Consider the following 27,931-nt stretch of genomic DNA (forward strand, 5'->3'; position numbering starts at 1 on the left):
TGAAGGATCAGGGAGGGTGTGATGATTGGAGACAGTGAGTTATTTTCAGGTCCTGTGTTTGTCTTGTATGTAGGATTTCCTAGTGGACATATCCAGAGTCTTTGCCCCCTCACTCTCAAAGGCCTACTACTTATCCTTGAACACTCAGTTCAAATGTCATTTCTGTGAAACCTTCTTGATTTTCTCAGGCAAAACCTAACTTTTATGAGCATTTATTGCACAGTTTTATGCAAACATAAATCACTTTGCCTTGCAATGATCTATTTGCAGTTATTGGTGAAATGCTTGCTAAAATAAAATTTTGAGAAATGTGGTGTGTTTACCCATTTACACACTATTTTCCCTGGTAGTACAGATATGGCATTTAAGCTTTGGGAACTCACTAAGCAAACCAGCCATTGGAGGACCTGGAGCCGCACCTCCAGCCCGGTTCCGAAGTAGAACTCCCACCTAGACCTAGGTCTAGCTCCTCCTGTACCTGGGTTGGGCTTCTCCGCTCCTTAGCTCCGCCTCCACCCAATTCCGATTGGCTGGAGGAGGAAATCGGCCCGACCATTAGTCCCTTCTTGAAGAGGCGGAGCTGGGTTGCGTTCTCCTCTGGACGACGCAGGCCGAACCGGACCGAGGAGATTCGAGTGGGGCCGAGGCCGGTGGCACCGCGGCCCAGAGCGGAGGTGGCAGGGCGCGCCCCACCCAGCGGCCAGGCGGAGCCTAAGATGCTGGCTTTTGCCAGGCGGCCCCGCCCGGGCTCCCAGCCGCCTCCGGCCTCGCCCTTTCCGCTGCTGCTGCTGGCGGTGCTGAGCGGCCCGGTATCCGGCCGCGTTCCCCGCTCGGTTCCCAGGACCTCGCTTCCTATCTCAGGTAAGGCGTGGGTGCCCTCGCCCTCAGCCCTTCGCGCCGCTCCCGGGCCCCGCCTGCAGGTGCCGGCACCCACCTGCCCTTACCTACCAGCCCGGGCAGGCGCTCTGGGGCCCCTCCGCGCTGCGCACCGAGTCCCGCGCCGCCCACGCCCCTCCAGGACCCGGGCGGGACCCCCACGCTGTGCTGTTCCGCAGCATCGCTTCCCGGCCTCGCGCTTCGGCTCCCATGACACGCCCAGGCGGCTCCTGCTGCCCCTTACTGGCAGGACCGCGAGAGAGTTAAACCCCTCATCGTGCAGAAGCGGGCACTGAGGCCCAGGGAGGGGATGGAGGTTTCCCCGAGTTCGTCCATTTCGGGGAATGGACTCCCTTATTCCCCTCTGCCCAAACATACACCTGTGTCCCTCACGCCAGCTTGATGCCTATTCTGCTTCCAAACTCATTGGTCTTTCGTTCTATTCCAGCCACCCATCCTTCTGATGACCAACTCAGCATCTCCATCTGCCCACTTCTCAAATCTATTCCCTTATCATTTCTACCTCCCTGCAGGCTTTTTGCCTCGCTCGAAGCCCTCATCTCCCTAACCCACTTCCCAGGCCTCTCACAGCTCTTACACCAACTCCCATTGTCTGATACACGATCCGTGGATCCATCGTAACCCTCTTAACTCCTCGGCATTCCGTGCTTTCTCTACCCATTCCCTACATTGAATGTTGGGAAATCATTCAGTTGATTTAAAGTTCTGTTTAAATGATTTCTAAAGTCTTCAGAAGAAAAAAAACAAAAAAGGAGGGAGGAGATTTGGTCCTTTGAAAAGATCTGGAAGAAGCCAAGCGATGCCACCAGGCTAAAAATGGTCATTGGAATGATTCACACTTTAAAGGCTCTCTGCTGAGGTGGGCATGGGCATGGCCATGGACCTCGTTTTCTTCTCAGTGGGCACTGAGTGTTAGCACCTAGTGCAGACCCAGTGAAGTTGAGAGGGCAACCTGTTGGCAAAACCTCGCAACTGGGTAATAGTAATTTAGAGTCTAAACTTCAGCCTAGTGACATAGGGTTACTTTGAATCCAGAAGACAAAGTTGTGGTCAGAGCCTGGGGTTGGTTTGTGCTGGAGCAATAGCCACAAAATGGCGTTGAGGTTGATAACCAGAAATTCAGAGAAGTCTAGATAGCAAGGTGAAACAGAGTTGGGGATACGAGTGGAGGTTGGGTGTTCCAGGGCTTATAATGAGCATGAGAGAGTAGGCAGGTCCAGCGCAGATTTGAGTATGGGTGTGGGAGGATGGGGTGGGTGGGGCTCCATACATCAGCACATCCAGGAATGAATGGCTGGTAGCCATTCTGTCAAGTCTTGAGTCTTGAGCAGATGAACCAGGTAGAGCGGAGCTGTATTGGTACAAGGATAGGGGCTCCAGAGTGAGCTAAGAAGATAAATTCCTGCTAACTTATTTGTTATAATCTTTAAATGGAATTTTGAATGATGACACTGAAGTTTAGACTTGGCCCAAATGGGGCACATGCCTAAGGAAGGAAAAAAGGAACCATTTGTGAAACATGCACTATATGTCAGTTGCTTCTACATATGTCATCTCATTTAATTCTGTCAACAAGCCTGATTGGTGGTGTTTACAGATGAGGGAAGTGATGCTCAGGGCAAGTAACTTACTCAAGATCATACAGCTGGTAAGTGAAAGAGCCACATTTAAACTGGGGCTGATCCTTCTCCACAGCACATTCTCATGCCCACTTTTTCCCTCTTTGGGTGGAAATGGGGTGGGGTTGGGGAGGACAAGAGCAGTGAGAAGACAGGAGATAGTCTCCTAAAGTGTTGGTGAAGAGAGTGAATCATTTCCCTTCCAAGTAAAAACAAGTTACTAATAAGTAGTTATTTTTTTTTTTAATTTTTTTTTCAACGTTTTTAATTTATTTTTGGGACAGAGAGAGACAGAGCATGAACGGGGGAGGGGCAGAGAGAGAGGGAGACACAGAATCGGAAACAGGCTCCAGGCTCTGAGCCATCAGCCCAGAGCCCGACGCGGGGCTCGAACTCACGGACCGCAAGATCGTGACCTGGCTGAAGTCGGACGCTTAACCGACTGCGCCACCCAGGCGCCCCAGTAGTTATTTTTTTTTTTTTAAAAGGAAATTTAGAGAAGAAGGTACTTGTACTTCCTATAGGTATTTTCAAATTATGTATCATGTTGCTATGGATAGAAATTACAGACTTAGTATTTATGCTGTTATTTTAATAAAGTGTTTTATTTTTATAGAAAAAGCATACTTGGCTGCATTGTATGCTAAATATTCTGGCCTCATCAGTTATCTATCTTTGGGGAAGTTAGATGGTTGGCCTGTCAAAGCCCTGTTTTTACCCTTCATGGCTGCTAAATAAATGATACTTGGAAGAAAACAGAAATTGAGCCCTTTGGCTTTGTCTTTGTGGACCCAACCCTTATGAAGCAATGGCTGATATCACTCTCCCCTCTCACCCTCTCTTCCTGCCAGAGGCTGACTCCTATCTCACCCGGTTCACCGTCCCTCAGACATACAATTACTCTGTCCTCCTTGTGGATCCTGCTGCCCATACACTTTATGTCGGCGCCCGGGACACCATCTTCGCTTTATCCCTGCCCTTCTCAGGGGAGAGACCCCGCAGGGTGAGAAATGAAAGTGGGGAGGACCCCAGACTCCAGAGCATGTGGTTAGATCCACAGTGTTATGAGATGGGGTGTGTGTTCATAATAACTAAATATGGAACAGTGGTGGTGGTGGCAGGGGGGAGTGTCAGTAAAAATGAATATAGGAAGAATATTGGCTTCATTATCTCAGCTAAGGGTGATGGGAGGGGGTCATGGTGACTGGGGACGTTATGAGGGAGGTTAATGCTAGAGGAGGCCACAGTAACCAGGTTTCAGGTGACAGTGGGCAGAGGAATCATTAGAATCACATTTCTTTAGGGCAATAGCTTTTAAACTTTTTTGTACCATCCCTTAGTAAGAAATATATGGTACATTTTGACCCAGTACAGGAAGTGTGTATTTAAAGAACACATTCTTGAAACAGTGTCTACTCTCCTGTATGTGATACATTCTGATATATTCTATGTCATTAAAATTAAAAACAATTGATTTCATTACTCATTAATGGGTGGAGACCTCCAGTTGGAAAAATGATGCTCTGACTGAAGGGGCGGGGGCTGGGGGGTGGGTTGTCTCTGAAGTTCTCAAATTGATGGTGGTAGTGGAACTGTTTCACCTACCCTGACTTGGGAAGAGTTTGGGGAGAATCTGGGAGAAACAGTCACTCCTCCTTTCTCAGATTGACTGGATGGTGCCTGAGGCCCACAGACAGAACTGTAGGAAGAAAGGCAAGAAGGAGGTAGGTGTGAATCCTGGCCCTGTCCCAAGTGTCCCATTGAGACCTAGTTCCAGCCCTGGCTCTGTGTCTGTCACCTGCAGTGCTCCCATAGCAGTGGGCCCAGGCAGGGGCTCTAACACCATGTCATCCCCTGTCATCTCTGATCCCGGAGCTGTATCTAACTGTCCTGACACTACCCTGCCTTTCCCTGTACCTGCTGCTTCTGATTCTCTCTAATCATCTCTGACCCCCAGGATGAATGCCACAATTTTGTCCAGATTCTCGCCATTGCCAATGCCTCTCACCTCCTCACTTGTGGCACCTTCGCTTTTGACCCGAAGTGCGGGGTTATTGTGAGTGACGGGTGGGAGGATGGGAATGGTCTCCTGTGAGTGTCCATGACAGGGAGCATGCTTAAAGCAACACTTGTGCATGAAAAGCATTGGGGGTGAGGGATGTCTTTGCAGGGTGGGGGTAGGAGTGGGAGGGCGAGGCAGGTTGTCTGTAGAAGGTGAGGTACACAGAGTGAGAAGAGAGAAGAGGGATGGTGAAGGAAATTAGGAATGCTAGCTAGGCTAGGGAGAGGATAAATTCAGGAGAGACTTCCGAGGCTAGTATCTCGTGTTTCCTTTGTCCTGTGTATGCTTTGTCCCAGCAGCCTAGATCCATTTCTTAATCAGCCTAATCCATGCCTGCTTCTTCCTCCCAAGGTGGGTGACTGTCTTTCACCACCTTCTCCCACTGCCGACTTCATTCTGCACAGGCTGTGACCCTCTGCTCTCATGGCTTCTGAGGTCACTACCCACTAATGTAGTACTTGCTGGCCCGTATTCTGGATCTTGCCTTCAAAGTGGGCACTTTGTCAGCCATCTCTTCTTCTAGGTCCTGTTCATTGCTGCCAGAGCCCTGGGCATCTTTACCCTCATACTCAGGCAGGCTTGGTACATGTACACCCCTAATCATATCTAGCTAGTCATGGCTTCTAAAGTTACTGGGACTGGTAGCATCTCAGGAAGGTTTTAATGCTTTTGAACCCTCAGCTTTTCCCATCAGTTATCCAACAGTCAGTTACTGGTCCTCTGCCAGTATGCACTTGTGACAACAACCTGGGATGAGTCAGAAACCTCCCCTGTTGTTTGTATTCAGTGGCTTCCCTTTCTGCTCCAAGGAGCAAAAGGAGGGAGTGCAATGACTCTCTCTCCTGACCCTGATCCTTAGCTGTAGATTTTGACTTGATCCTTTGCAAACTGCCGTACTCCTTGCCATTTGGATCTTATCAGTGTGCATCTCCAAACCCCTCCTTGCAGAAGGCCATCCTCAGGTCTCTTGTTTCCAGTGTTATGACTGTATGTGTTTGACTGCCCCGGTCAGTCCCTCTAGGCTGGCCCTGGGGTTAGTTGGGCTTATGTTGAGTCCTTTTCATAAGTGGATGAGAAAGACTCTCCACCCAGGTGTGCATAGCTTCCTCATCTTGGCAAGGTTTCCAGGTCAGGGTGGTATTGAAAATCTCTATGTTCCAATCGAGTAATGTTGAGGGTATAGCTTCCCTACAGTTCTTACAAAGCTCAGAAAGTAGGTGGAACTGCCATCGCCATATTTGTCTTTTTTCCAGGCTTCACACACTTGGGGAACCCAGGGTGTGAATAGCAGCACCATGGCTTATAGACAATATGATCACTCCAAGTTAATTTCCCAGGGCCTTCTATTCTTCCTCGGCTGTCTGAGGGGACCCTGATGGTTGTTAGATTCTAAGTATCTGGACATAAAACGTTCTGTACGTCCTGTCAGGATTGGTGTCACTTGGACTCTTATCTACTCTGAGAAAATCAGTAACCAGAGTAAGCCAGGGATCTGTGTCCTGCACTCCCATGACTTTTAGCTCCTTCGCTGAACACTCCTATGTAGCAGGCGTATGAAATGAAGGAGCATCCTTTGGTCACGGCTTGTTTATAGGAGAATATAGGACACAGGCCCCCTACCCCCCAAATCAGCTGTGTTAACACTTCAAGCCATATACTAAGACTGACCTCTAGACTTCCTGAAAGTTCTCTTCTGCCTTTACTGTCTTATCCTGCTACCTGGCACTCCCGTCTGCTTAAGGAAGTTCTTGCCTCAATCCTTAGTGCTAAACCTCTCACATCCCAGACTGATGACTTTGAGACTATGTATAACTATTATGTGAGAGCTTTGACTAGCTGATCCAGACACAACGACTCACTCAGAGTTGATTGCTCAGAGAAATGAAGGTTCTTACAAAGGAAGTTCAAGCACTGGACCTACCAGCTCTAACTAAAAGTGAAGTTCTGCCATTGAGTGACAGTTCATTGGAGGAAAACATATTTTTGAGAGAGAGAGAGAGAGAGAGAGAGAGAGTGAGCATGTGAGTGGGGCAGGGGCAGAGAGAGAGGGAGACAGAGGATCTGAAGCGGGCTCTGCACTGAGAGTGGAGAGCCCAACGTAGGGCTCGAACCCATGAACCATGAGATCATGATTCGAGCTGAAGTCAAATGCTTAACTGACTGAGCCACCCAGGTGCCCTGGAGGAAAATATTTAGTTTGCTTTGTTGAGAGAATTCCAGCAGTTAACAGAAAAATGCTAGACTTAAACAACAATAGCAGTGACAAGATTTCACATTCAGTTGAAGATGTACTCTGGCCCAGGCTGGTGCTGGACTTACATTCAAAATTGAATTTAGTTCTTATCACCACACTATGATATTTAGGTATTATTTATTTTCATTCTACAAGCAAAGAAATGGAAGTTCCAAATGTTAGGTACCATGTCTAGTATTATATAAGTGGCAGCGGCAGAGCCAAGATTAAATCCAGGTGTGTCTGGTTTTGCCCCACGCCCCGGTCCTTCTAGTCCAGTCTGCAGCACAGACGACCTTACCTGGTTTCATTATCTTGTGACATTTGACCTGTTTCGTGTAACAGGGGCTATCTTTTCTTTTGTTTCCCCCTAACCACCTGGGGAGGGTCCTTTATATGTCTTATACCCTTCTTGGCCAAAGCCAAAGGATGGATTCCAACCTTACAGCTTGGTGAGAGCCTTCCTACCTAGCTGTCTTTCAGCTAGCGAGGACTTGCCTCCACCACAACTGATGATGCAGTGAGGAATCCAACACTCAGACAGAGACCGTGGTGGAGTGGTCTTGCCCCCTTCAGACCCTAATGAAATGTCACTTTGAATAAGACAGTAAACATAACCTATCTGATTAATAGGAGTCTCACTTGCTGAAAGATTATAAACCTAGATAACACAATGATGCCATCTGGGGAAACTGTAAGAGGAATTGTTTCATACTTCAGTAAAACATACTGGGTTTTAAGGGGGCTGATAGACCATCTCTGTGAGGAAGTCCAGCAGTCAAGTGCCAACACAAACTAGAGATTGGAAGGCATCACACTTTCAGAGAATTTGGGCAATAATTTGCATAGAAAATCTAGCTGGAAATGTAAGAATGAGTGAGGTCATTGAAATATGTGTGACAAGGACTAAGGATTCATCTTTATGATACATGGTTAGGGGCTAGAAAGGAAAATAGAAACTACCAAAGGAGATAGAGAAACAATTAGATAGGAGGAGGGTGGTAGGCTTCCAAGAGAATCAAGACAATATTTGAAGGAGGGAGTGAGTCAAAAGTATCAAGTGCAGCCTAAAGATTAGGAGGGTGAGCATTGAGAAAAGGAGCCTTGATGAAATGTAAGGAGTAGTTTTAGGCAGAGGGATCAGAAAACATAATTTGTTTTCTAGGAATAACAAGTGACCCAGGTTTGGTTAGAAGAAAGTATTCATTTTGAGAAGTATTAGAAAGTAAGTAATTTGACTAAAGTGTTTGTACTCTAGGCAATGGTGGGCCATTTTGTCACTCCCTTGCTCAAAAACTTATCAGGGTAGTGACTGATACTGTAGGAATATTGATCTGTGGGGGGGTATGTAGAATAAATTGGGGGCAAGGCTAGGCAGTGTGGAGAGGAGGAGGTTACTGCTGTAGTTTAGGTGAGAGGTCACAGATGGGCCACAGCAGCAGTACTAACCTTTGTCCAAGTGCCCAGACATCTTGGTAATCTCTCACTGTCATCCTTCATTTTCTCAGGCTAGGCTGCTCCCACTGCCTCACATGTGAGATGCTTGTGCCCCTGTGGGGGCAGAAGACTTTCTCATTCCAGAAGACTTTCTTGACCTAGTGTTCCCTTTTTTTGAGACCTCAGATCACATCTAATTTTAACAGGCCTTCTTCAAGGCTGTCAGTAAAGTAAAACCTTGCTTGCCAACCATAGCAAATAGATGAGCAGTCAGAATGGGTCAGTAGTATACTTACACTTAGGGGATATAGATCTACGTTCCCACTCCAACTGCCATCAGTGTAGTTAGGCTCCAGCAATACCATATGCCCTCCCTAGTGAACTAGAGGTATTGTGTCTGGCTTTTCTATGCCATTACTTTGATTTCTAAGCAGCCACAGTTAACTTCCCTGCCAGTCTTAGGTTGACATCATCCCTGGTTGCCATTTTTAGATGTTGTCTTGAAGTGCTCTCTTAGTGCTGGATGCTCAGCTGAGGTAACTTCCAGCTGGCCCTGGTGGAACTCTTACAACTCTCGCCCCTGTCCAGGTCAGTCCTGCTGTAGTCCCTGGATGAAGAAGGCAGTTACTTGCCAAATCCTCAAATTCTTACCTGAGTTTCAGGTCTTTAGTGACTTTACAGATTCCCTCCCCCCCTTCTATGTTTCCTTGACTCTGGTCTTGTCTTTCATCCTTGGGTAGGAGTAGGGGGAGTATGGCCCTTCTCTCAAAACCCCTGCTTCCGGTGGTCTTATATCAGCCTGAACTATTCTTTACCCTTCCTAAGAGCTCTAGCCCTCAGGAGACTTGCTTTTTTCCCTTAGTCCCCCTTCTCCAGTCACATATGCTCCAGCCAGTTGCAAACCCTAGCATTTCAGAGGAAAGATCTGCCCCCTCAGCCTCTTAGCATCTTCTAAGGCTGTCTGTGGTATTCTTTCATCAGGACATGTGGGTGTTGGAACTAGGGGAATGGAAGGAAGAGGAGAAAATGGATATGAAAAGAGGGATGGCAGAGATGGGAAATGACGGGGTGGGTGGGGGAATCAGGAATAGACTGGGAGTATGGGGATGGTAGCGGATGGGGGATGAATGAAATTGAACTGTTCTTTCATCTGACCATCTTTGTAATTCTCATCATGAACCCTCCCCATGACCCTAAACCAATTGCCCCCCTTCTGGTTCTGTAGGATGTGTCCAGTTTCCAGCAGGGTTGAAAGACTTGAGAGTGGCCGAGGGAAATGTCCTTTTGAGCAAGCTCAGCGGTCAGCAGCTGTAATGGCTGGTGAGTGGGGAGAGCCCAGAATCTGTGGCTCCTTGCTGTAATTGCCTCCTTCCCCACCCCTGCTGTTGGAATTTTCTGTGTCTTTCTTTCCTTTCCTTGCAATGTCTATTATTCCCGTGTCTCTTTCTAGCCTTTCCTGTTCTTCCCACAGTGCCTGTGTCCTCCTGCTTTTCCCCAGATTATTATTCCCCTGGGTTTTCTCTAGAGAATATGTCCTCTGCACCTCTAGTATGAGTGTTTGCTCTGTTAACCTCTTTTTCTTTTCTCATGGTGTTTTCCCCCTTGTTTCTAAGAGGAATCTACTACAATGCATATTGTAATAAATTTGGAAAAAGTATAAAGAAGAACATAAGAAATCTTGTAGAACAGCACTGTTCAAAAGAACTTTGTGGAACAATAGAAATGTTCTATGTCTGTGCTGTTTAAAACGATAGCTGCTAGCTACATGTGGCTCTTGAGTCCTTGAACAATGTGACTAGTTTGGCCAAACGAAGGAATTTTAAATTTTATTTAATTTTAGTTTAAACAGAAATACCACATGTGTCTAGTGTCTACCATCTTGGCACAATTCTAGAATATCAGAAAACCACTGCTAATATTATGGGGTATTTCTTTCTAGCTTTTTAAATGTGTGTGTGCACACGCATGTGCACTCATGCACATATATTTTGCTGGCCAGTCCTTTGTTGCTCAGAGGAACCAGTCATCAGTAATGACTGTTAATTCCTGCTGTTACTTCTTTTTACCCAGCTCTATACAGTTGTTCAAGTGTGGAATGGTTCAATCACAGTTTATGCCCAAATGTTTTCTGGAGAATGACTGCCTGATCCTTAGGCAGCCACAAAGTGAATTGTTTGTGTGCCACGTAGCCTGTATTTTAGGTCAGATCACCCCATGTACACCCTTCAAATTTAGTGAGAATCCGGCCATATTCTCACAATAGTACAAAACAATAAGGTTAATAAAAATTTTATGAGCATGTGTGTATTATAAAACTTTTTAAAAAGATTATTTATATTGAGAGAGAGAGAGAGAGAGAGAGAGAGCGAGAGCGAGAGCAAGCATGAGCATGTGTGCAAAGGAGGGGCAGAGAGAAAGAATCCCAAGCAGGCTTTATGCTGTCAGCACACAGCCAGACACGGGGCTTGAACCCATACTCCGTGAGATCATGACCTGAGCTGAAATCAAGAGTTGGATGCTTAACCGACTGAGCCATTTTAGGTGCCCCTATTGTAAAACTTTTAAATGTCATGCTACATGGATTTAATTTTGAATTTTGTCATGTAATTTTATATCATAGTCATTTCTATACAATTTAAAATTTTTTATGAAGAAATTTAATAATATGATACTACTTATTCTTTGAGCATACCACAATTTAATTAAGCAATCCTAAATCACTTATGTAAGTTTAATTCCCAAGTTTATTTAGTTTACCTCAAAGTTTTTGCTATTACCCATAGAACTATAATGAACATACTTGTGCATAAATTTTTATCCTCATGTTAGATTATCTTGAGACTCCTGGGAATGGATTACTATATCAAAGGGTGTGAACATTTTATGGCTCATTATTTGTTGCTAATTGAGTTTTTTGGAAGAGTGTACTAATTTACACCCTAAATCAGCAGGAATGAGAGTGTTTGTTTTTTCTCACATAATTTCGCTAGAATCATATTGTCATTTTGAAAATCTTTGCTAATTGAGGCTAAAAATGGCACCTTGTTTTAATTTGTATTTCTTTGAATATTAATGAGGTTAAACATTTTTCACATTTTAGTACTTATTTTTATTTCTTCTTTGGTAAATCCTCTGCTTGTATTCTTGGGCCAATTATTAGATAGAATATATTTTCAAATCTATATTTTTTTCTCTTGTGAATACATTTTTAAGTTAAATCTTTTCCCAGTTAGCAGATAATTTTTTTCTTCTTACAGGTTTCCCCCCCAAACATTTAACTCTTTGATCTATTTGGAACTTACTTTTTTTTTTTTTAATTTTTTTTTAACGTTTATTTATTTTTGAGACAGAGAGAGACAGAGCATGAACAGGGGAGGGGCAGAGAGAGAGGGAGACACAGAATCTGAAACAGGCTCCAGGCTCTGAGCTGTCAGCACAGAGCCCGACACGGGGCTCGAACTCACGGACCGTGAGATCATGACCTGAGCCGAAGTCGGACGCTTAACTGACCAAGCTACCCAGGCGCCCCTATTTGGAACTTACTTTGATGAATGGCATGAGATGGAGATCTAAATTAATTTTTCCCATTTAGTTGATCAGTTGACTCAGCATCATTCATTATACTGCTTTTTTTCCTCTTCGCTGACTTACTTTTGCTGTGAACTTTATTGTAAAATTAATTTTTACCTATTGTTTTGGATTCCATTTTATGAAAGACAAAAATTGGGATACAAGATCTAACAGTGGCATTTTTTTCTTATGTATGACTTTATAGGAAAAGTCTTAAAAAGCTAGCTATACAGATGAAATCACTCTTAGACAGTTAATGACTTCCCTTTTCTGAAAAGTAATAAAATAACAAAAGCGTTTGAAAACGAACATCAGGTATAAACCTACTGCATACAAGATTTGTCATTTTTGTCTTTTATCTGCAATTGAAATTGACAAGATCTTGTTAATAGTTATACATGTTTGCATAAAACAGTTTACTCAATAGTTTTCCTGGCTTTTTATCAAGCATCTTTGGCAAAACTCTGAGCCAGTCATTGGCTCATTAAGAAAGATTCATCAGTTTTAGAAATGATGAATATCTCTTGATTCTACATAATTTTTTATCAACAAGATGAATTCTCAATTACAACAATCTAAGGCAATCGATTAACGTACTTTCTTTGTTGCAAGCAGGAATCTTTATATCTAACCTTCTGCATGTAATTCTCTGTGTTCTAGTCAGCAAGTGAATTCACATTAGCATGTGGTTTAACAACACAAATTTCATAAATAAGATCATTGTATGACAAAGAACATTTTTCTAAAAGGAAAAACATTTTTCAAGAGGGTTTCAAGTCTTTTTTTTTTTTTTTCCAGGTAATGAAATTCAGGTTGCTTTCAGCTGATAATTGATGGTTGGAAATAGTTCTAACAGTTTAGAATGGCTAGCTTTCCCATGCCTCTTTCTGTCTTAGATCCAAATCACAGTCAATCCCAACATTATACACTGTCCTCTGAAGTTTTTGCTTTATAGGGCTATAATTTAAGTTTCTTTAAATTTGACTTAAGTGCCAATATTTGGTTGGAGTTTTCAATGTTGGTCTGTTAAGCCTGCGTCCTTTGTTTTGAAATAGCGGTCTAGAAAATAGTGGCAACATTACATAAGAACTAGAACCAAATTCGCAGTTAGGGTCTATGAAAATGTCCTTAAGGATAATGGAGGAATTTTGAAATAAAAGAAGAGCTTTTAGTAATGAAAAATATTAGAATATAATAGCAGGAGTATCTCTTGTTTTAAATTATAAGAATTACAGTGTGCATTATAGATAATTGAGAAAATACAGAAATATATAGAGAAGGAAGTGAAAAGTTCATTGTAATTCAATCATCACTAGGTAGCCACTATTATTATTTGTATTTTCTTCGGCTGTGTCTGTGTGTATATTTGTAACATATTGGAATTATTATGCATATTTCACTTAGTATTGTATACTGAACATTATGTCATAGTATTAATTACCCAAAACATGAGTTTTGGTGATTACGTACTCCTCTCTCACTTGAATGTAGCCCAACCTATTCCCATGTAATTATACATTCAAAATTTAAAATAAATTATTGCTCTTATAAATAATGCAGTGGAAGAAATCTTTTCACATAAGTCCTTTACATGAATCTAATTAATTGCATATGAGTCAATCTAGAAAGTAGAATTGCTGGGCCAAAGGGTGTAAAGGCTTTTGTGATACTTGGTAGATTTGGCCAAATTGCTCTCCAGTTAGTCCCACCAGCATTGACAAGAGGACCTCTTCCATTACACCCTTGTCAATCCCAAGTAATATAGTTTATTTATTTATTTTATTTTTTAACTTTTAAGATGTTTTTATTTTTGAGAGAGAGAGAAAGAGTGATCACGAGTTGGGGAGGGGCAGAGAGAGAGGAAGACCCAGAATCCAAAGCAGGCTCCAGGCTCTAAACTGTCAGCACAGAGCCTAATGTGGAGCTCGATCTCGCAAACTGTGAGATCATGACATGAGCTGAAGTCGGAGGCTTAACCGACTGAGTCCCCCAGGCACCCCCCAAGTAATATAGTTAACAAACATACAGTGACCTCTTCCAGAGTCCAATTTTATATGTTTTTGCTTGCATCGCCATTAGTGAGGTTGAACAACTTTTCATGTGTTCATTGGTACTTGTATTTATTTAGGAAAAAGTCTCAAATCTTGTTCTTCAAATGTGACATTTATTTGTATTGCGCTTAGATCAAATTAACAAAATTATCTCAGTATTTCTATTTGCACTATTCCAGTTTGGAAAAATGCAAATATTTTGACAGTAATGTTCACATTAGCCTAGGAACACTGGCATTTCCTTCTGTCTCCTTTGGGGGTCTTTGTCTTCCTCTCATCCTTTCAGTGTTGTGGTTCCTTGGACCCCCAGTCAAGGTCCTGTTCTCTTCTTATTCACTGCAGTTGTGATCTCAACCAGCTGCGTGGATTCTGCTTCCACTGCATTCTGATGCCCCCCCAGACATTATCTGGAGCTACAGACCATATATCCAATTGTCTTCCAGACATCTCCACATACATGTCCCACAGAAATCTGAAAATCAGCATGTCCCAAACTGAGCTCATCATCCTCACTCATCTCCCCCAAAACTGCTCCACCACTAGTGTCCTCTCCTCTGAGTGCATAGTGCCATTGCCTCCTCTCCCCCACCCCTGCCCCAAGTACCCAAGCTGGAGACAGCAGTCAGTTATCCTCGGTTTTCCCTGTCACATCCTATAATAGATAGGGTTTTTATCAAGAAGAGCAGAAAGAGGGAGGTTTTGTTCTTTCTCTTTCAGAATCTGCCCTGTGTTTTATCTCTGTTTAATCTCATTGCATCTTGCGATTACTGCATCTGCCAAGAAGCTTTGCAAATGTTTCAGATGCACTGCATGCTGCCAGCATTTTAGGGTCAAGCTTCCTTCTTAAATTTCAGTGTGCTTGTCCCAAGACTAAGCATGCACACACTGAAACAAGACACTTAGAAATCCTAGGTAACCAACAGAGGAAAAGGTAGAATAAACACTGCATCTCCAACTATCTAATTATGTCCTCATTATAGGCTGTTATTTAAAAAAAAGTGTCTAGCTGGCCTAATCCTTAGATAAGGGAATAGAGAATATTAGGATAGGAATTATCTGTCTTGCAAATTTCTGACCATGAGAAGAAAAGGGAGTGGAGGAAGGCCAGAGCATGTTTAAAATCCTTTTTTTAAAAAGCTAATGAATGATTATTCCTATTGTATATCTTCTTTAGAAGTGGCCATTTTTTTTATATTAAATGTAATTTATTGTCAAATTGGTTTCCATACAACACCCAGTGCTCATCCCAACAGGTGCCCTCCTCAATGCCCATCACCCACTTTCCCCTCTCCCCTACCCCCCATCAACCCTCAGTCTGTTCTCAGTATTTAAGAGTCTCTTATGGTTTGCCTCCCTCCCTCTCTTTAACTTCCCCCACCTTCCCCTCCCCTGTGATTCTCTGTTAAGTTTCTCAGGATCCACAAAAGAGTGAAAACATATGGTATCTGTCTTTCTCTGCCTGACTTATTTTACTTAGCATAATACCCTCCAGTTCCATCCACGTTGCTACACATGGCCATATTTCATTCTTTCTCATTGCTAAGTAGTATTCCATTGCACATCTTCTTTATCGATTCGTCAGTTGATGGACATTTAGGCTCTTTCCATAATTTGGCTATTGTTGAAAGTGCTGCTGCAACATTGGGGTACAAGTGTAGAAGTGGCCATTTGATACCAGAGTGAAAATTTGAACCCCCAGGGTGTAGTGAGACACTCACTGCCATGGTGGCATTCTAGGCTGTCGGTGTTTGGTTGCTAGTACACCTGGGAGGCTGATGTCACAGGCTTTATGCTTGGGTACGTAGAGATCTATTGCCACATGAATGTGATTTTTCTTTGGCTGTGATTCTTTACTTTTTGTGACTTTCAATCCTTTTCTCCCCCAGTATTTCTAAAATTAAAATATCTTAATTTTTAGAGTTATATAAGATGGTAACTACAAAAAATATTTAGTGAGTACAAAAAAGTAGAAAGGAGAAAATAAAAATCATTGTAATTCCATTGATCAGAAATAAATATCATTAACACTGTAGAGTTATGGCTCCTTCCAATCTTTCCTGTATCTACAGGCATATATACATATATGTATATTTTTAAATAGGGTTATATGATACCTGGTGTTTTTTTTCCTAACCAGCTTGCTCACTGAATTTAGCACTATGGGAACCACTCTCTTTTGCACATCATCTGTTGCCAATAACAAATGTGTGTTTTAATGTTTACTGAATTGATTCATTCAGTACTAACTTGCCACAATTGCACTTACAGGGATATTTTATTATATGAGCAATCCAAAAGAATATTTGAAATTGAGACTATCCTGGAGAATCTAGGGCATGTGGTGATCCTGTGTCCTCCTGTGGACCGTGATGGCCGCTGTTCCTTCTCCTCAGGGTGTGTGTGCGTGTGTGCGTGTGTGCGTGTGTGCGTGTGCGTGCGTGTGTGTGTGTGTGTGTGTGTGTGTGTGTGTGTGTAAGACTGTGTTTTAAGCCCCTTGATATTCCTGGAACACCTGGAACCCTACTACTTCCTCCCAAAGTGTCTGACCCCTCCTGCTGTCCCTTAGTGTCAGTGACCTTCTGCTCTTTCTCTCTGAGTGAGTGTGCTCTTCTGCAATTCTAGGCTCCGAGTTTCTGAATGCCCCCATTAATCTCTTAGAAACTTTGGGGACCTCTTACCTCCATCCACTGCTGGGTCCCTGAAAATCATTTATGACTGTTGCTCCCCATCCCCCCCAACCCCCACACCAAATCATGCTCCTAAATATTCGTAACTGTCTCTTCCACACATCTCCCTCAATTCTCAGGGCATCCATGACACAGCTTCTGCCAGGGTTTTAAGTTTTATAGTGTTTTGTGTACAATGCTTGTAGGGAGATTTTTCATTGTAGCTCTGGCTTCTCTATCAACTTTCCCCCTCACCTTGGAAGTACAGAAGATTGGCTCGTTTGCGCCTCCATGTACTGCCAGACTATGTCCCTAACCTGGTTTTCTCCTTCCTGAAATGCTCCGGGAGGGAATGGGGTGCCATTTTGTGGTCCACATAGGGAACCACAACTCAACATGCACTGAATGCCGGCCATGTGCCAGGCCTATGTGTGGCTCTATGTTTGTGTTGCATTTAACCCTCAGTGCCACTGAGTGGAGGGCCTTATTATCTCCATGCTGTATTTGCGGTACCTGAAGCTAATTTGCCCAAGATCATACTACTTATAAGTATTTAGGGTCCAAAGCCAAGCCTTCTGAGCTCCAAAATGTTGGGACTTTTTCCACTGCCCTCAGAGGGTTTCCAACTCTTTTTGCTTTGTATAAAGTATTTTTGAAAATAGGGTTATTTTTCCAGTGCCTGAGACATGCAACTTTGCTCAAGCATCTGTGACCCTAGGATGATTGTGCTTTCCCCAGAGTGGCCCTACTCATTACTGCTTCCTTCAAGGTGCATGAGCCCCCATAGCTCTTGCTGGGCTTTCCATGCACTGGCTTCTAAAACACCAGCCTCTCTTGCTTCTCTAGCCTCTCTCTGACTTGATTTTCCTAGTTGTCTTCATGTGGCTTCTCCCCTTAAATGGTGGTATTCCCAGGGATCTCTTCTCACTTTCTCTTTCTCCCTGGCTGTCATATTCATGGCATGGCTTCAGCCCAATTCCCAAGTTGCCTACTGGCCCTGTTGTGTAGGCCCTTCTGTTTGATTGCCTTCCAGGATCTCTGACCAGATGTCCTGAGGAGACTGCAACCTTAGCACGTTCTACATCTGAAGTTGCTTCCTCCCCAACTACCTCCTTTATGGGCCTTCTCCTATCATTACTTGCCTTTGCTCATGGTATCACCCTGTGCTGTCATTCATCGTATAAGCTGGAGACCTTAAAGACATTATTTTGTTCCATTCTTTCACATCTCATATTCAACTGATTTTCAAATCTTGTTAATGGATTCTGCCTCAGAAATATCTCCCCAGTCAACCCTTTTATTCCCCCTCTGCTGCTACCTTAGTTCCGCCCCTCCGCTCTTGCCTGGATTGTGTGAATGGCCTTCTAACTACCACTGTCTTCTTAACACCCTGGACTGATTATGTCACTCTCTTCCTCAAGAAAACCTGCAGCTGTACTCTTCCCTGTAGGATAAAGTCCACATTGCCAGTAATGGCAGAGCAGATTCTTATAATTGGGTGCCCATCTTTTCACCTGCAGCTTATCTCTGCTCACTAGCCTCACAGCCCCCTGGGCCCTGCCGGAGCTGCAGCCACGGGGAGTGCCCATATCCCTGAACATGGCTCCTCTTGCCGCCACCTGCCTGTCTTCCTCCCTGAAGTCTTTCCACCTGGCAGATTGCTCATTCCTCGGCCCCAGCTCAGATGTCACCTCTTGCATGCTGTTCCCCCCGTTAGATGTGTCTGGGTTCTCCTCCGTGTTCCCCTCCACATCTGTTAGTCCACGCCTCCTGGAATCTGATCACATGTTTGTCTTCTAGACTCAAACGGGAGCTCTTGGGGGCAGCAATGTGCTTAACACCTGGCACAGTGGCTTCTGTGCAGTAGGTGGTGAAGGAAAATGCCGCTCTGTCCTGTCCAGAGCTTCTGTGATACTTGAAACTCCTCCAAGGGGTCATGACCTTCTTTTACCCTGGAGCAATTTTCTCCTAGTCTGTCTGAGCCTTGTCTGTGTTACAGGGTGGCTATGGTTGTCCCACATTCCGCCCACAGGGCTGCACCTCCCCTTCCTTCAGAGTGTGTGATTTCTCTCCTCTCCAGTCCTCACCATCTGTAGGGCGCCTCTGCCCCGGCACTGTACCAGAAGGGACGAGCTGATTCCTCATTGCTTTCTCTGGCTGGCCATGCAGTATTCATTAATCCCCCAGGCTGCTGTTTTCCAAAGTGAGGTTTCTCAAAGTGAAGTTACACATTAGGGTAACTCCTACTGCTTGTTTGAAACTAGTTCTTGGGCCATCCCCTAACACTACTGAGAATTTCTGGGCACAGTGCCCAGGAATCTGTGTTTCGATCAATTCCCCAAGTGATGCTGGTATACCCTAAAGCTGTGACTTATTCCAGAGCAATGTCCACCCCCAATCAGAAAGAAGACTAGTTCCGTCAGACATTTACCAGAGGGGGAGAGCGGAAGTAAGACTGGGCATACTGCAAAGCAAACCCCCTTCCTGGAGAGTCATAGTATAATTAGTACATTATGGGATAGAAGCATACTGAAAACACTGACAACAGCAAACAAACCAACAGACAAAAAAGCCCAATTTGCACAAAGACAGCCTTTATTTTTCCTTCCTGCACATTAACGTTCCAACAGGTTTCCCTTAACGCAGGTTGCCTTTACTGCCCCAGAGCATTTTATGTCTATGTGGGTTTTAAGTGAGATGTTGCCTGTCAGGTGCTTAGCAGTGCCTGCCATATCACGGGCGCTCAGCTCCTAGGGTTCCTGCCCCCTGCTTTATCCTCTGTGCTGCCTACAACCCCTTTTGCTTCCCTCAGTCATCTCTGACAGCTCATCTCCTCCCTGTCGCCCTGCAGGGGGGGTCCTCTATGCTGCCACTGTGAAAAACTACTTGGGGACGGAGCCGATTATCTCCCGGGCTGTGGGTCGCGCTGAGGACTGGATTCGGACAGAGACCTTGCCATCCTGGCTTAACGGTGGGGAGAGGGGGCAGGGTGCATGAGGGACAATGCTGGCTGAGGCCGGGTGGCCCCAGGCTGTGTCTGGTATCTGAAGCCACTGGTCTCCCCAGCCCCAGCCTTTGTTGCAGCCGTGGCCTTGAGCCCAGCCGACTGGGGAGATGAAGACGGAGATGATGAGATCTACTTCTTCTTTACGGAGACTTCCCGAGCATTTGACTCGTATGAGCGCATTAAGGTCCCACGGGTGGCCCGTGTGTGTGCGGTAAGACCACCGTCCCGACTGTCTGTCTGTCATCTTCTGCTCTGTCTGTCCTCTTGTCTTTTCCTTTCTGGGCCCCTGTTTTTGCATCTCTCCTCTGTCTCCTTTTTTCCCTCTGCCTTGACTCCTTTTCTGGGAGTTGGGGGTGTGGGGAAAGGGCTCTGGCTTTTCATCCCCATAATTACCATTGTGACACACTGTCCCCAGGAGGTGGACTAGTGGAGAGGTAAAGGCAGGAACTGCAAATAGAGAGTCCTGGGTTCAAGTGCTAGGTCCACCAGTTCCTGCCTCTGTGACTCTAGGCAGGTTCATTAGCATCTTTGAACCTCCTTTGTAAGGTAGAGTATTAATGACCTCTAGCTACAAGGGTTGTTTTGAGGACAAAATGAGGTAACTTATGTAAAGCATGTAGGACAGTATTTCAAAAGTGCACAATGAACTTAGTCACCATCATTGTTATTGTGACCTTTTTCACCCTGTATCTCATTATCCCATGCAGTGCTCTGTATCGTCATCCTTGCATTTCTGTGCATCTGTCTTCCCATCTGTCTGTGTCTGCCCTGAAGACAGGGGAAACCTATATTGGTGTCCACAATGTTGGCCCTCTAAGGCCACACACAATGTGGCCTTCCCACAATGTTGGCCTTCTAAGAAGAACTTCCCATGTGCTTGTCACCCAGGGGGACCTTGGGGGCCGGAAGACCCTCCAGCACAGATGGACAACATTTCTGAAGGCTGACCTGCTATGTCCAGGGCCTGAGCATGGCCGGGCCTCCAGTGTCCTGCAGGACATGGCCATTCTTCGACCTGAGCATGGATCGGGGACCCTCATCTTTTATGGCATCTTTTCCTCCCAGTGGTGAGGAGGTCCTGGTGTGGAGGAGAGCTACAGGGTGGGAGAGACATGGGGATGGGTAGGCTCTCCCTGGAGCCCTGTTCCTTCTGCCCTGGAGCAGGATGCATGGCTCCCTGGGTCATGGTCCCTGCATTTCTCCTGGGTCATCTCCTGGGATGAGTTGCTGATTCCTAGTTCCCTCTAGATATGTGGCTCCAACCTGTGCTCTTACAGGGAGGGGGCTGCCATCTCTGCTGTCTGTGCCTTTCTACCACAAGACATTCGGACAGTGCTGAATGGTCCCTTCAGAGAGTTGAAACATGACTGCAACAGGGGACTGCCTGTCATGGACAATGACGTACCCCAGCCCAGACCTGGAGAGGTGAGGGGGCTGAGGCATCTCTTCCCTTCACATCTGAATTGCTGCATGAGAGAAAGGGCCCAAGTAAGCATCACGGAGACTTCCTGGCCCCTGGGAAACTGTCACCCATCCTGTGTTTCCTCTAGTGCATCGCCAACAACATGAAACTCCAGCAGTTTGGCTCATCACTTTCCCTGCCTGACCGTGTGCTCACCTTCATCCGGGACCACCCACTCATGGACAGGCCGGTGTTTCCCGCTGATGGTCATCCCCTGCTCGTCACTACAGATACAGCCTATCTCAGAATTGTGGCCCACAGGGTGACCAGCCTCTCAGGGAAAGAGTACGATGTGCTCTACCTGGGGACAGGTACATTTCATAGTCAAGTGAGTTGCCCATCCAGTGCACACATGCCCCTGTCACAGAGAGGGTCCCATACATATAGGTGTCAGAGTCCCAGGCACAGGTATAGCTGTCATTGTGTCTTGCCCCTTGCCTGCTTCCTAGAGGATGGACACCTCCACCGAGCAGTGCAGATTGGAGCCCAGCTCAGCGTCCTGGAGGATCTGGCCTTATTCCCTGAGCCACAGCCAATTGAGAGCATGAAATTGTATCAAGTGAGTTGTAGATTTTGGGGAGTTTGCTGGGGGGACATCTGAGCCCAGATCCAGTTGGTTACCCTGAAGTCTGAGAGATCCAGCATGTTCTTCTTCCTCACTGCTTTTCTGTAGAACTGGCTCCTGGTGGGCTCCCATACTGAGGTGACACAAGTGAACACAACCAACTGTGGCCGTCTCCAGAGCTGCTCAGAGTGCATCCTGGCCCAAGACCCTGTGTGTGCCTGGAGCTTCCGGCTGGATGCGTGTGTGGCCCATGCTGGGGAGCATGGAGGGTGAGTGTCACTGCACTGGTCTCCTGCCTGCCGTTTCAGGGTACTGGCCCATCCACATGTTTATGTCTGTTTCTCATCTGTTAATGCTGCCCTACGTGTGTGTGTGTGTGTGTGTGTGTGTGTGTGTGTGTGTGTGTGTATTCTGTTTGTGTCACTTGCGTGTCCATCTGTCAGTCCCATACTGATTCATGTGTCTGTCCATCTGATGCTGCCTCATCAATGTCCTTGCCTCTTGCGCCGACCTTGATCAACCTCCAGGTTGCCACACAGTTCTCGGTTTTCATTTTACAAGAGCTCTCAGAAGTGTTTTCACAGTTGACTCCTCCTTCTTTCCTTCCTCGTGCCTTCTATGACTCTGCATTCTCCTGGGCTTCCTCCCTCTCCTACCAGTCTGTGTCCCTTACTGATTCCTTTTCTATCCCACTTCTGAATGTTGATATTTCTCAGGGTTCAGTCCTTCTCTTTACACTTCTGCACACTCTCTTGGTGATTTCATTCCCATTATCTTCAACACCAACTGCTGGCACTGAGTGCCAGTGACAACTACAGATGAGCCTTTAGTTGAGCTACGGAATCCCCTATCTAACCACCTACTTGATCTTCCTTTTGGATGCTTCACAAGCAACTCAAGCTTAGCAAGTTTTAGCATACACTGTTGTTTCTTCTTTCCTTCACATGCTCCTCCCATGGTTTTCCTCATCTTGAGAATGGGATCTCCATCCTTCCAATTTCTCCAGCCAGGCTTGCCTGCACTGTATTATAGTTTGTACTCTAGCTCCACCTGTGATTTCGTCAGTTCACAGCCACTTCTCTCCATCTCTGCCACTATCACCCTAGTCCAAGCCATCATCACTTCTTGACCGGGTTATTCTAATAACCCCTTAATTGGTCTCCTTTGACCATTGGGGGATCCTACCATCTATTTCCCCCTTAGCAGATAGTTTAAAATCATATGTCACATTGAAGCAAATCCCTGGCATCATATTCATAAAATATTTCAATATGTGTCTCTACCAGATAAGGACTCTCTTAGAAACATTTTATTATTGGGAATTTCAAACATTCAAAAACAGAATAACATAATGAATTCCCATCATCTGTTGCTCAGCTGCAACAACTATCAACTCTTTGGCCAATCTTGCTTCATCAATATCCTCACTCACTCCCAGTTATTTTGCAGCAAATCTCAAACATCATGTTACTTTATCCATATATCTTGCAGAGTACGTCTTTAACACAGAAGGAATTAAAAAAAAAGCGTATTATCATTATAGTACCATAAACTTAATGTCATGAAACATCCCATCAATGTTCCAATTTCCTCAAGTGGGTAGACTTAAAAATAGTTGCTTAAGTTAGGATTCAAATAATGTCCATCAATTGCAATTGATTGAGGTGTTTCTTTTCTTTTTTTAAAAAATTTATTTATTTATTTTTGAGAGAGGGAACGCACATGTGACAGGGGCAGAGAGAGAGGGAGACAGAGAATCCCAAGCAGGATCCATGCTGTCAGCACAGAGCCTGACTTGGGGCTGGATCCCATGAACCATGAGATCATGACCTAGGCCAAAATGAAGAGTTGGGCGCTTAACCAACTGAGTCACCCAGGCACCCTGATTGATGTGTTTCATAAGACTTTAATTTTTTTTTAATGTTTATTTATACTTTTAGAGACAGACACAGCATGAGTGGGGGAGGGGGAGAGAGAGAGGGAGACACAGAATCCAAAGCAGGCTCCAGGCTCTGAGTTGTCAGCACAGAGCCTGACGGGGGGCTTGAACTCACAAACCCTGAGATCATGACCTGAGCCGAAGTCGGAGGCTTAGCTGACTGAGCCACCCAGGTGCCCCAAGACTTTCAATTTTTAAGTAAGATTCCCTTTAATGAAACATTTTTAATTGATTGCTTAGAAAGTATTTTTTCAAAACTGACTTTGAGATTTCCTATGTTGAAGCCCAGTTAATCTGCAGTATATTTGTACATACTGCTGAACTGTAAGGTTACCAGTATTTTAGAATTAAAAGTACTTGTTTTGGGGATCCGTTTTTCATTAAGAACTTTGATCTGGTAGTTTCTCTTGGTAGAACTCTTAAATGTCTAAGACAAGGCCAGTGCTTCATTGTTTTAATATCCATTAAAATAAGAATTTCATTGTTCTTGGGTATACTGTGTACTTGAGCCTCAGGGTCCCCTTAAGATACAAATGTGTGTGGGGAGTGTGGGGTATGTGTATATGCTAATATATTTCTTGTTAATACAAGAAATTACCAAGTTGGTGCCTGTATGTACTCTATGCTCCAAACCTCAATTCCTACAAGCAAGAAAGACTATGAAGTTCCTGTAGCTATAGCCCACATATGGCCTTCCCATGTTCCCCACTCTCAGCCAGACCAAGTGACCTTGGTTTTACCCAGAAGGCTGTAATGTATTCATACCAGTCTTGGAGCTCATTTCAGATGCCTTAATTCATGTTGAAGGAGTTCACACTCAAATGGAGCCTATCTTTGGTTGAGGCTTTTGGTTGATCTCCACTGACAGCTTGATAGAGGTCTTCCTCTGGGGAGTGGTGAGGTTTTTGGAGTGAGCAGTCTATCCTGCTGTCCCTCTGCCAGACACAGTCCACCCACATCCTAGAAGTGCCAGTATTGTGTTGTTTGAAATATATCCATTAGAGGCTAATAGATATCAACAGTTGTTGGAGACAGAATGGTCCTACTTGGAGATGAACAGCTTTTATGAAACAAAAAGTCACATCACCGGCCCTCACAGAATTTTTAATGTTTATTTTTGAGAGGTGGGGGAGGGGCAGAGAGAGAGGGAGACACAGAATCCTAAGCGGACTCCAGGCTCTGAGTTGCCAGCAAGGAGCCCAACGTGGGGCTTGAACTCACAAGCCATGACCCTCACAGAATTTTGATTAACTTGTATAGAAAAGAAGTTTTCTCTCTTAACAGAAAAAAAGTTAACTGTAGTTTTTATGGACTTCTTTTCCCCAGAGAAATCTTGTGGTTGTGGATACCCAGATAACATTTCTTAGAAGGTTCCCATGTGTTTTTTAAAAGCACCCTCCAAACACTTTTCCAGCACACCTAGTGAAAATTTAATTCCCTGTGGTCTTCTGGAAATATCTGTAGAATTGGATGTGGCAAGTGTCATGAGGAGTAAAAGGGGTATCGGGGGAAATTTTATTGATGAAGAGGATGTTGACTGATAGTTTCAGGAGTGACTTATGAGATGGTGGGAGCTGTAATCTCATTATGTTACTGAATGTTCAGTGGTACTGAGGAAGGTAGAAGGGGGTGTTGACACTGGATTTACCAAGTATTTTCTTCTATACAGGTTGGTCCAAGACATAGAGTCAGCGGATGTCTCTTCTTTGTGTCCCAAAGAGCCCGGAGGTCTGTATGGTTTAGGGAAATGTGGGTGGAGTGGGTGAAAACGGGCTAGAATGTTGTCCATTTTGGATCCGCTTTAAAAATTGGAAGATTGGGAAGCCGGTGACCCATGGCCCTACTTTTTATCTTTGTCCCCACAACCCCTTATATCTGATATCATGCCACATTTCTCTGCATTACATCCCAGCCGGTAGCATCACTACCTTTTGTGCCTTTGCTGTCTCTCTGCAGAACGCCCAGTAGTGTTTGAAGTTCCTGTGGCTACAGCTGCGCATGTGGTCTTGCCATGTTCCCCAAGTTCAGCATGGGCGTCCTGTGTGTGGCACCGGCCCAGTGGAGTGACTGCACTTACCCCCCGGCGGGATGGGCTTGAGGTGGTGGTAACCCCAGGAGCCATGGGTGCTTATGCCTGTGAATGTCAGGAGGGTGGGGCTGCCCGTGTGGTGGCTGCTTATAGCTTGGTATGGGGCAGCCAGCGGGGCCCCCCAAGTCAGGCCCACACAGTAGGGGCAGGACTGGCTGGCTTTGTCCTGGGGGTTCTTGCAGCATCCCTGACTCTCCTTCTGATTGGTCGGCGTCAGCAGCGACGGCGACAGAGGGAACTTCTGGCCAGAGACAAGGTGGGCTTGGACCTAGGGGCCCCACCATCTGGGACCACAAGCTACAGCCAGGACCCTCCCTCTCCTTCTCCTGAAGATGAGCGGCTGCCCCTGGCCCTGGCCAAGAGGAGCAGTGGCTTTGGTGGCTTCCCTCCCCCCTTCCTGCTTGATCCTTGCCCGAGCCCAGCCCACATTCGGCTCACCGGGGCTCCCCTAGCCACATGTGATGAAACATCCATCTAGGGCAAATGACCGCTAGTGCATTGGTAGCCCCTGGAGGGGAATGACCATTAAGATGCTGGGGGTAGTGGGCCTGGAAGACGGTCATGGCCTCTGGGTTCTCTTTTGGTCTTCGTGTAATCACTTAGACTTCGTGTTTGCCTACTCTGGGCCTGGCTGGGCTCTGGCCCAAGCCTGTGCTTGATTTCCTGATTGCCATGCGAGATCAGAGCTGCCTTCTCCAGCAAATCAGGACTTTTCCCATGCCTGCCCTCTGAACCGCTGCGACCCCTTCAGCCTTGGCCCCCCATCTTGGGCCCATTAGTTTGGGGATGGGGAACAGAACATAGCTATGACTTTGCCTTCTGGTGGGCCCTGGCCGGAAGGAAGGCCCCTAGAGGTGGTGTGGGGCTAGTGTGCATTGATCTTTTTGTTCATTCTCTTTAGTTTATTGGATTCTCTGTGGGGAGTGCATGATCCCCATGTCGCAACATGAAATCTCTGCCCTGAGATGTCCCCCAACCCAGTTTTCCTTCTTCTGTAAAAGAGTGTGTGTGTATACACAGGTGTTCGTTGGAGGCCTGGCCACATGTGCATGAATGACTGGGCCAATGCTCAGGTGTACTCATGAGGGGTCAGGAGGGGAAGGTGGGAATGGAGGCATTGCCTGCAGAACTTCAGACCCTGCAGGCAGTGAAGGAATGGCTTTCCTTTCTAAAAGGAAACAAGCCACCACCCCATCCCCATCATCTCCTACAACCCTTCTCTTGAGTAGAGAAAAACTCCCCAAGTGACCTTTTGGGTGGGAAGGACAGCAGTACATGTGACCCCATCTTTCTCTTTGTTTTTGCCTCCTGGCTGCCACCACTGCCACACACAGCTGTTCTTTCTCTGGCTGGAGTACAGGCTGGACCGCCTTCTTTGGCTCCCATTAAAAAAACTTCACAACATTCTAAGTGTAAGGGACAACAAAAGGGGAATAGTCATAGGAAGTAGAAGTTGCAAAAAAATAGGTTTGTATCCGTGACTTTACTCAGGTTGACACCCTCGCCCTAAATCAGAAGTTCTCCACCTGGGGTCCATGGACTCCCTGAAATCATATGCAAAATGTTGTCTGTACCTGTGAGTCTGTGTTTTTATGGGGGTGGGGGGTTATGGCTTTCATCAGATTCTCAAGGCCTTAACAAAGTTAAAGGACCACGCCTCGAGGTCGCCACACATTGGCCAAGCTGAGGGGTGCCACACAGCGGCAGCTCTTCCTGCCCCACAATCCCTTCCCTGTGGCCCGCCCTGGACTTGCAGCTGCTGGATGCCCTCTTGTTTCTCCCATCCCTGGAAACTGGGCTCTGTGTGTATTTGAAGATACTGTCAACTCCTACCAAACATAAAGACCTCTTCCTGCTTCACAGCTCCCAGATGCTCTAGGCTTCTCCTGCTCAGTCCTGGTCTTGGCCTGTGTATGTGCCTCGTTCATCCCTGGTGGGGGACCCCCTTGAGCTCCAGTGAATGATCCAGCCCTTCTCAGTTGAAGTTTCAACTCTACTTACCTTGGCAGCAGCCTGTGAACTACTCAAAAGAGTCCCCTTGGGTTTGGGATTATCAGTGGCTTTGCCACTAATAAGTGTATGATTTTCAGCAAGTAATCTAATATAGGAACATTGGTTTACTTATCTGTAAAGTGGGGATAATAATACCTACCTCAGGGTTGCTGCAAGGATTAAATGGGGAAACATGTAAACAATAAAGCGCTATCTATTCCAGTAGATGTTGTTATTATAAAAGTTGACCTATTGTGCCGTAATCATATAGCTTAACCATATGATAACCATGACTCATGCCATCACTTTAAGCTCCATTCTGTGGAAGAAGGATCATTGCCT

The 27,931-nt window shown here is 45.5% G+C and overlaps 1 protein-coding gene across 1 annotated transcript; it reads left to right on the forward strand.

Annotated features, from left to right (window-relative positions):
* Positions 1 to 573: 573 nt before the first annotated feature.
* Positions 574 to 27,814, forward strand: SEMA4F (ssemaphorin 4F). The gene is given in 15 exon segments (XM_030310960.1): positions 574 to 861; positions 3,368 to 3,519; positions 4,181 to 4,240; positions 4,474 to 4,572; positions 9,474 to 9,494; positions 9,496 to 9,568; positions 19,387 to 19,506; positions 19,602 to 19,753; positions 20,431 to 20,609; positions 20,820 to 20,967; positions 21,093 to 21,315; positions 21,454 to 21,563; positions 21,678 to 21,838; positions 25,178 to 25,236; positions 25,465 to 27,814. Coding segments are annotated over 15 exon segments (2,313 nt in total). The 5' UTR covers positions 574 to 716; the 3' UTR covers positions 26,076 to 27,814.
* Positions 27,815 to 27,931: the final 117 nt, after the last annotated feature.

This window comes from Lynx canadensis, chromosome A3 (assembly GCF_007474595.2).
Source record: "Lynx canadensis isolate LIC74 chromosome A3, mLynCan4.pri.v2, whole genome shotgun sequence".
Classification (NCBI taxonomy): domain Eukaryota; kingdom Metazoa; phylum Chordata; class Mammalia; order Carnivora; family Felidae; genus Lynx; species Lynx canadensis.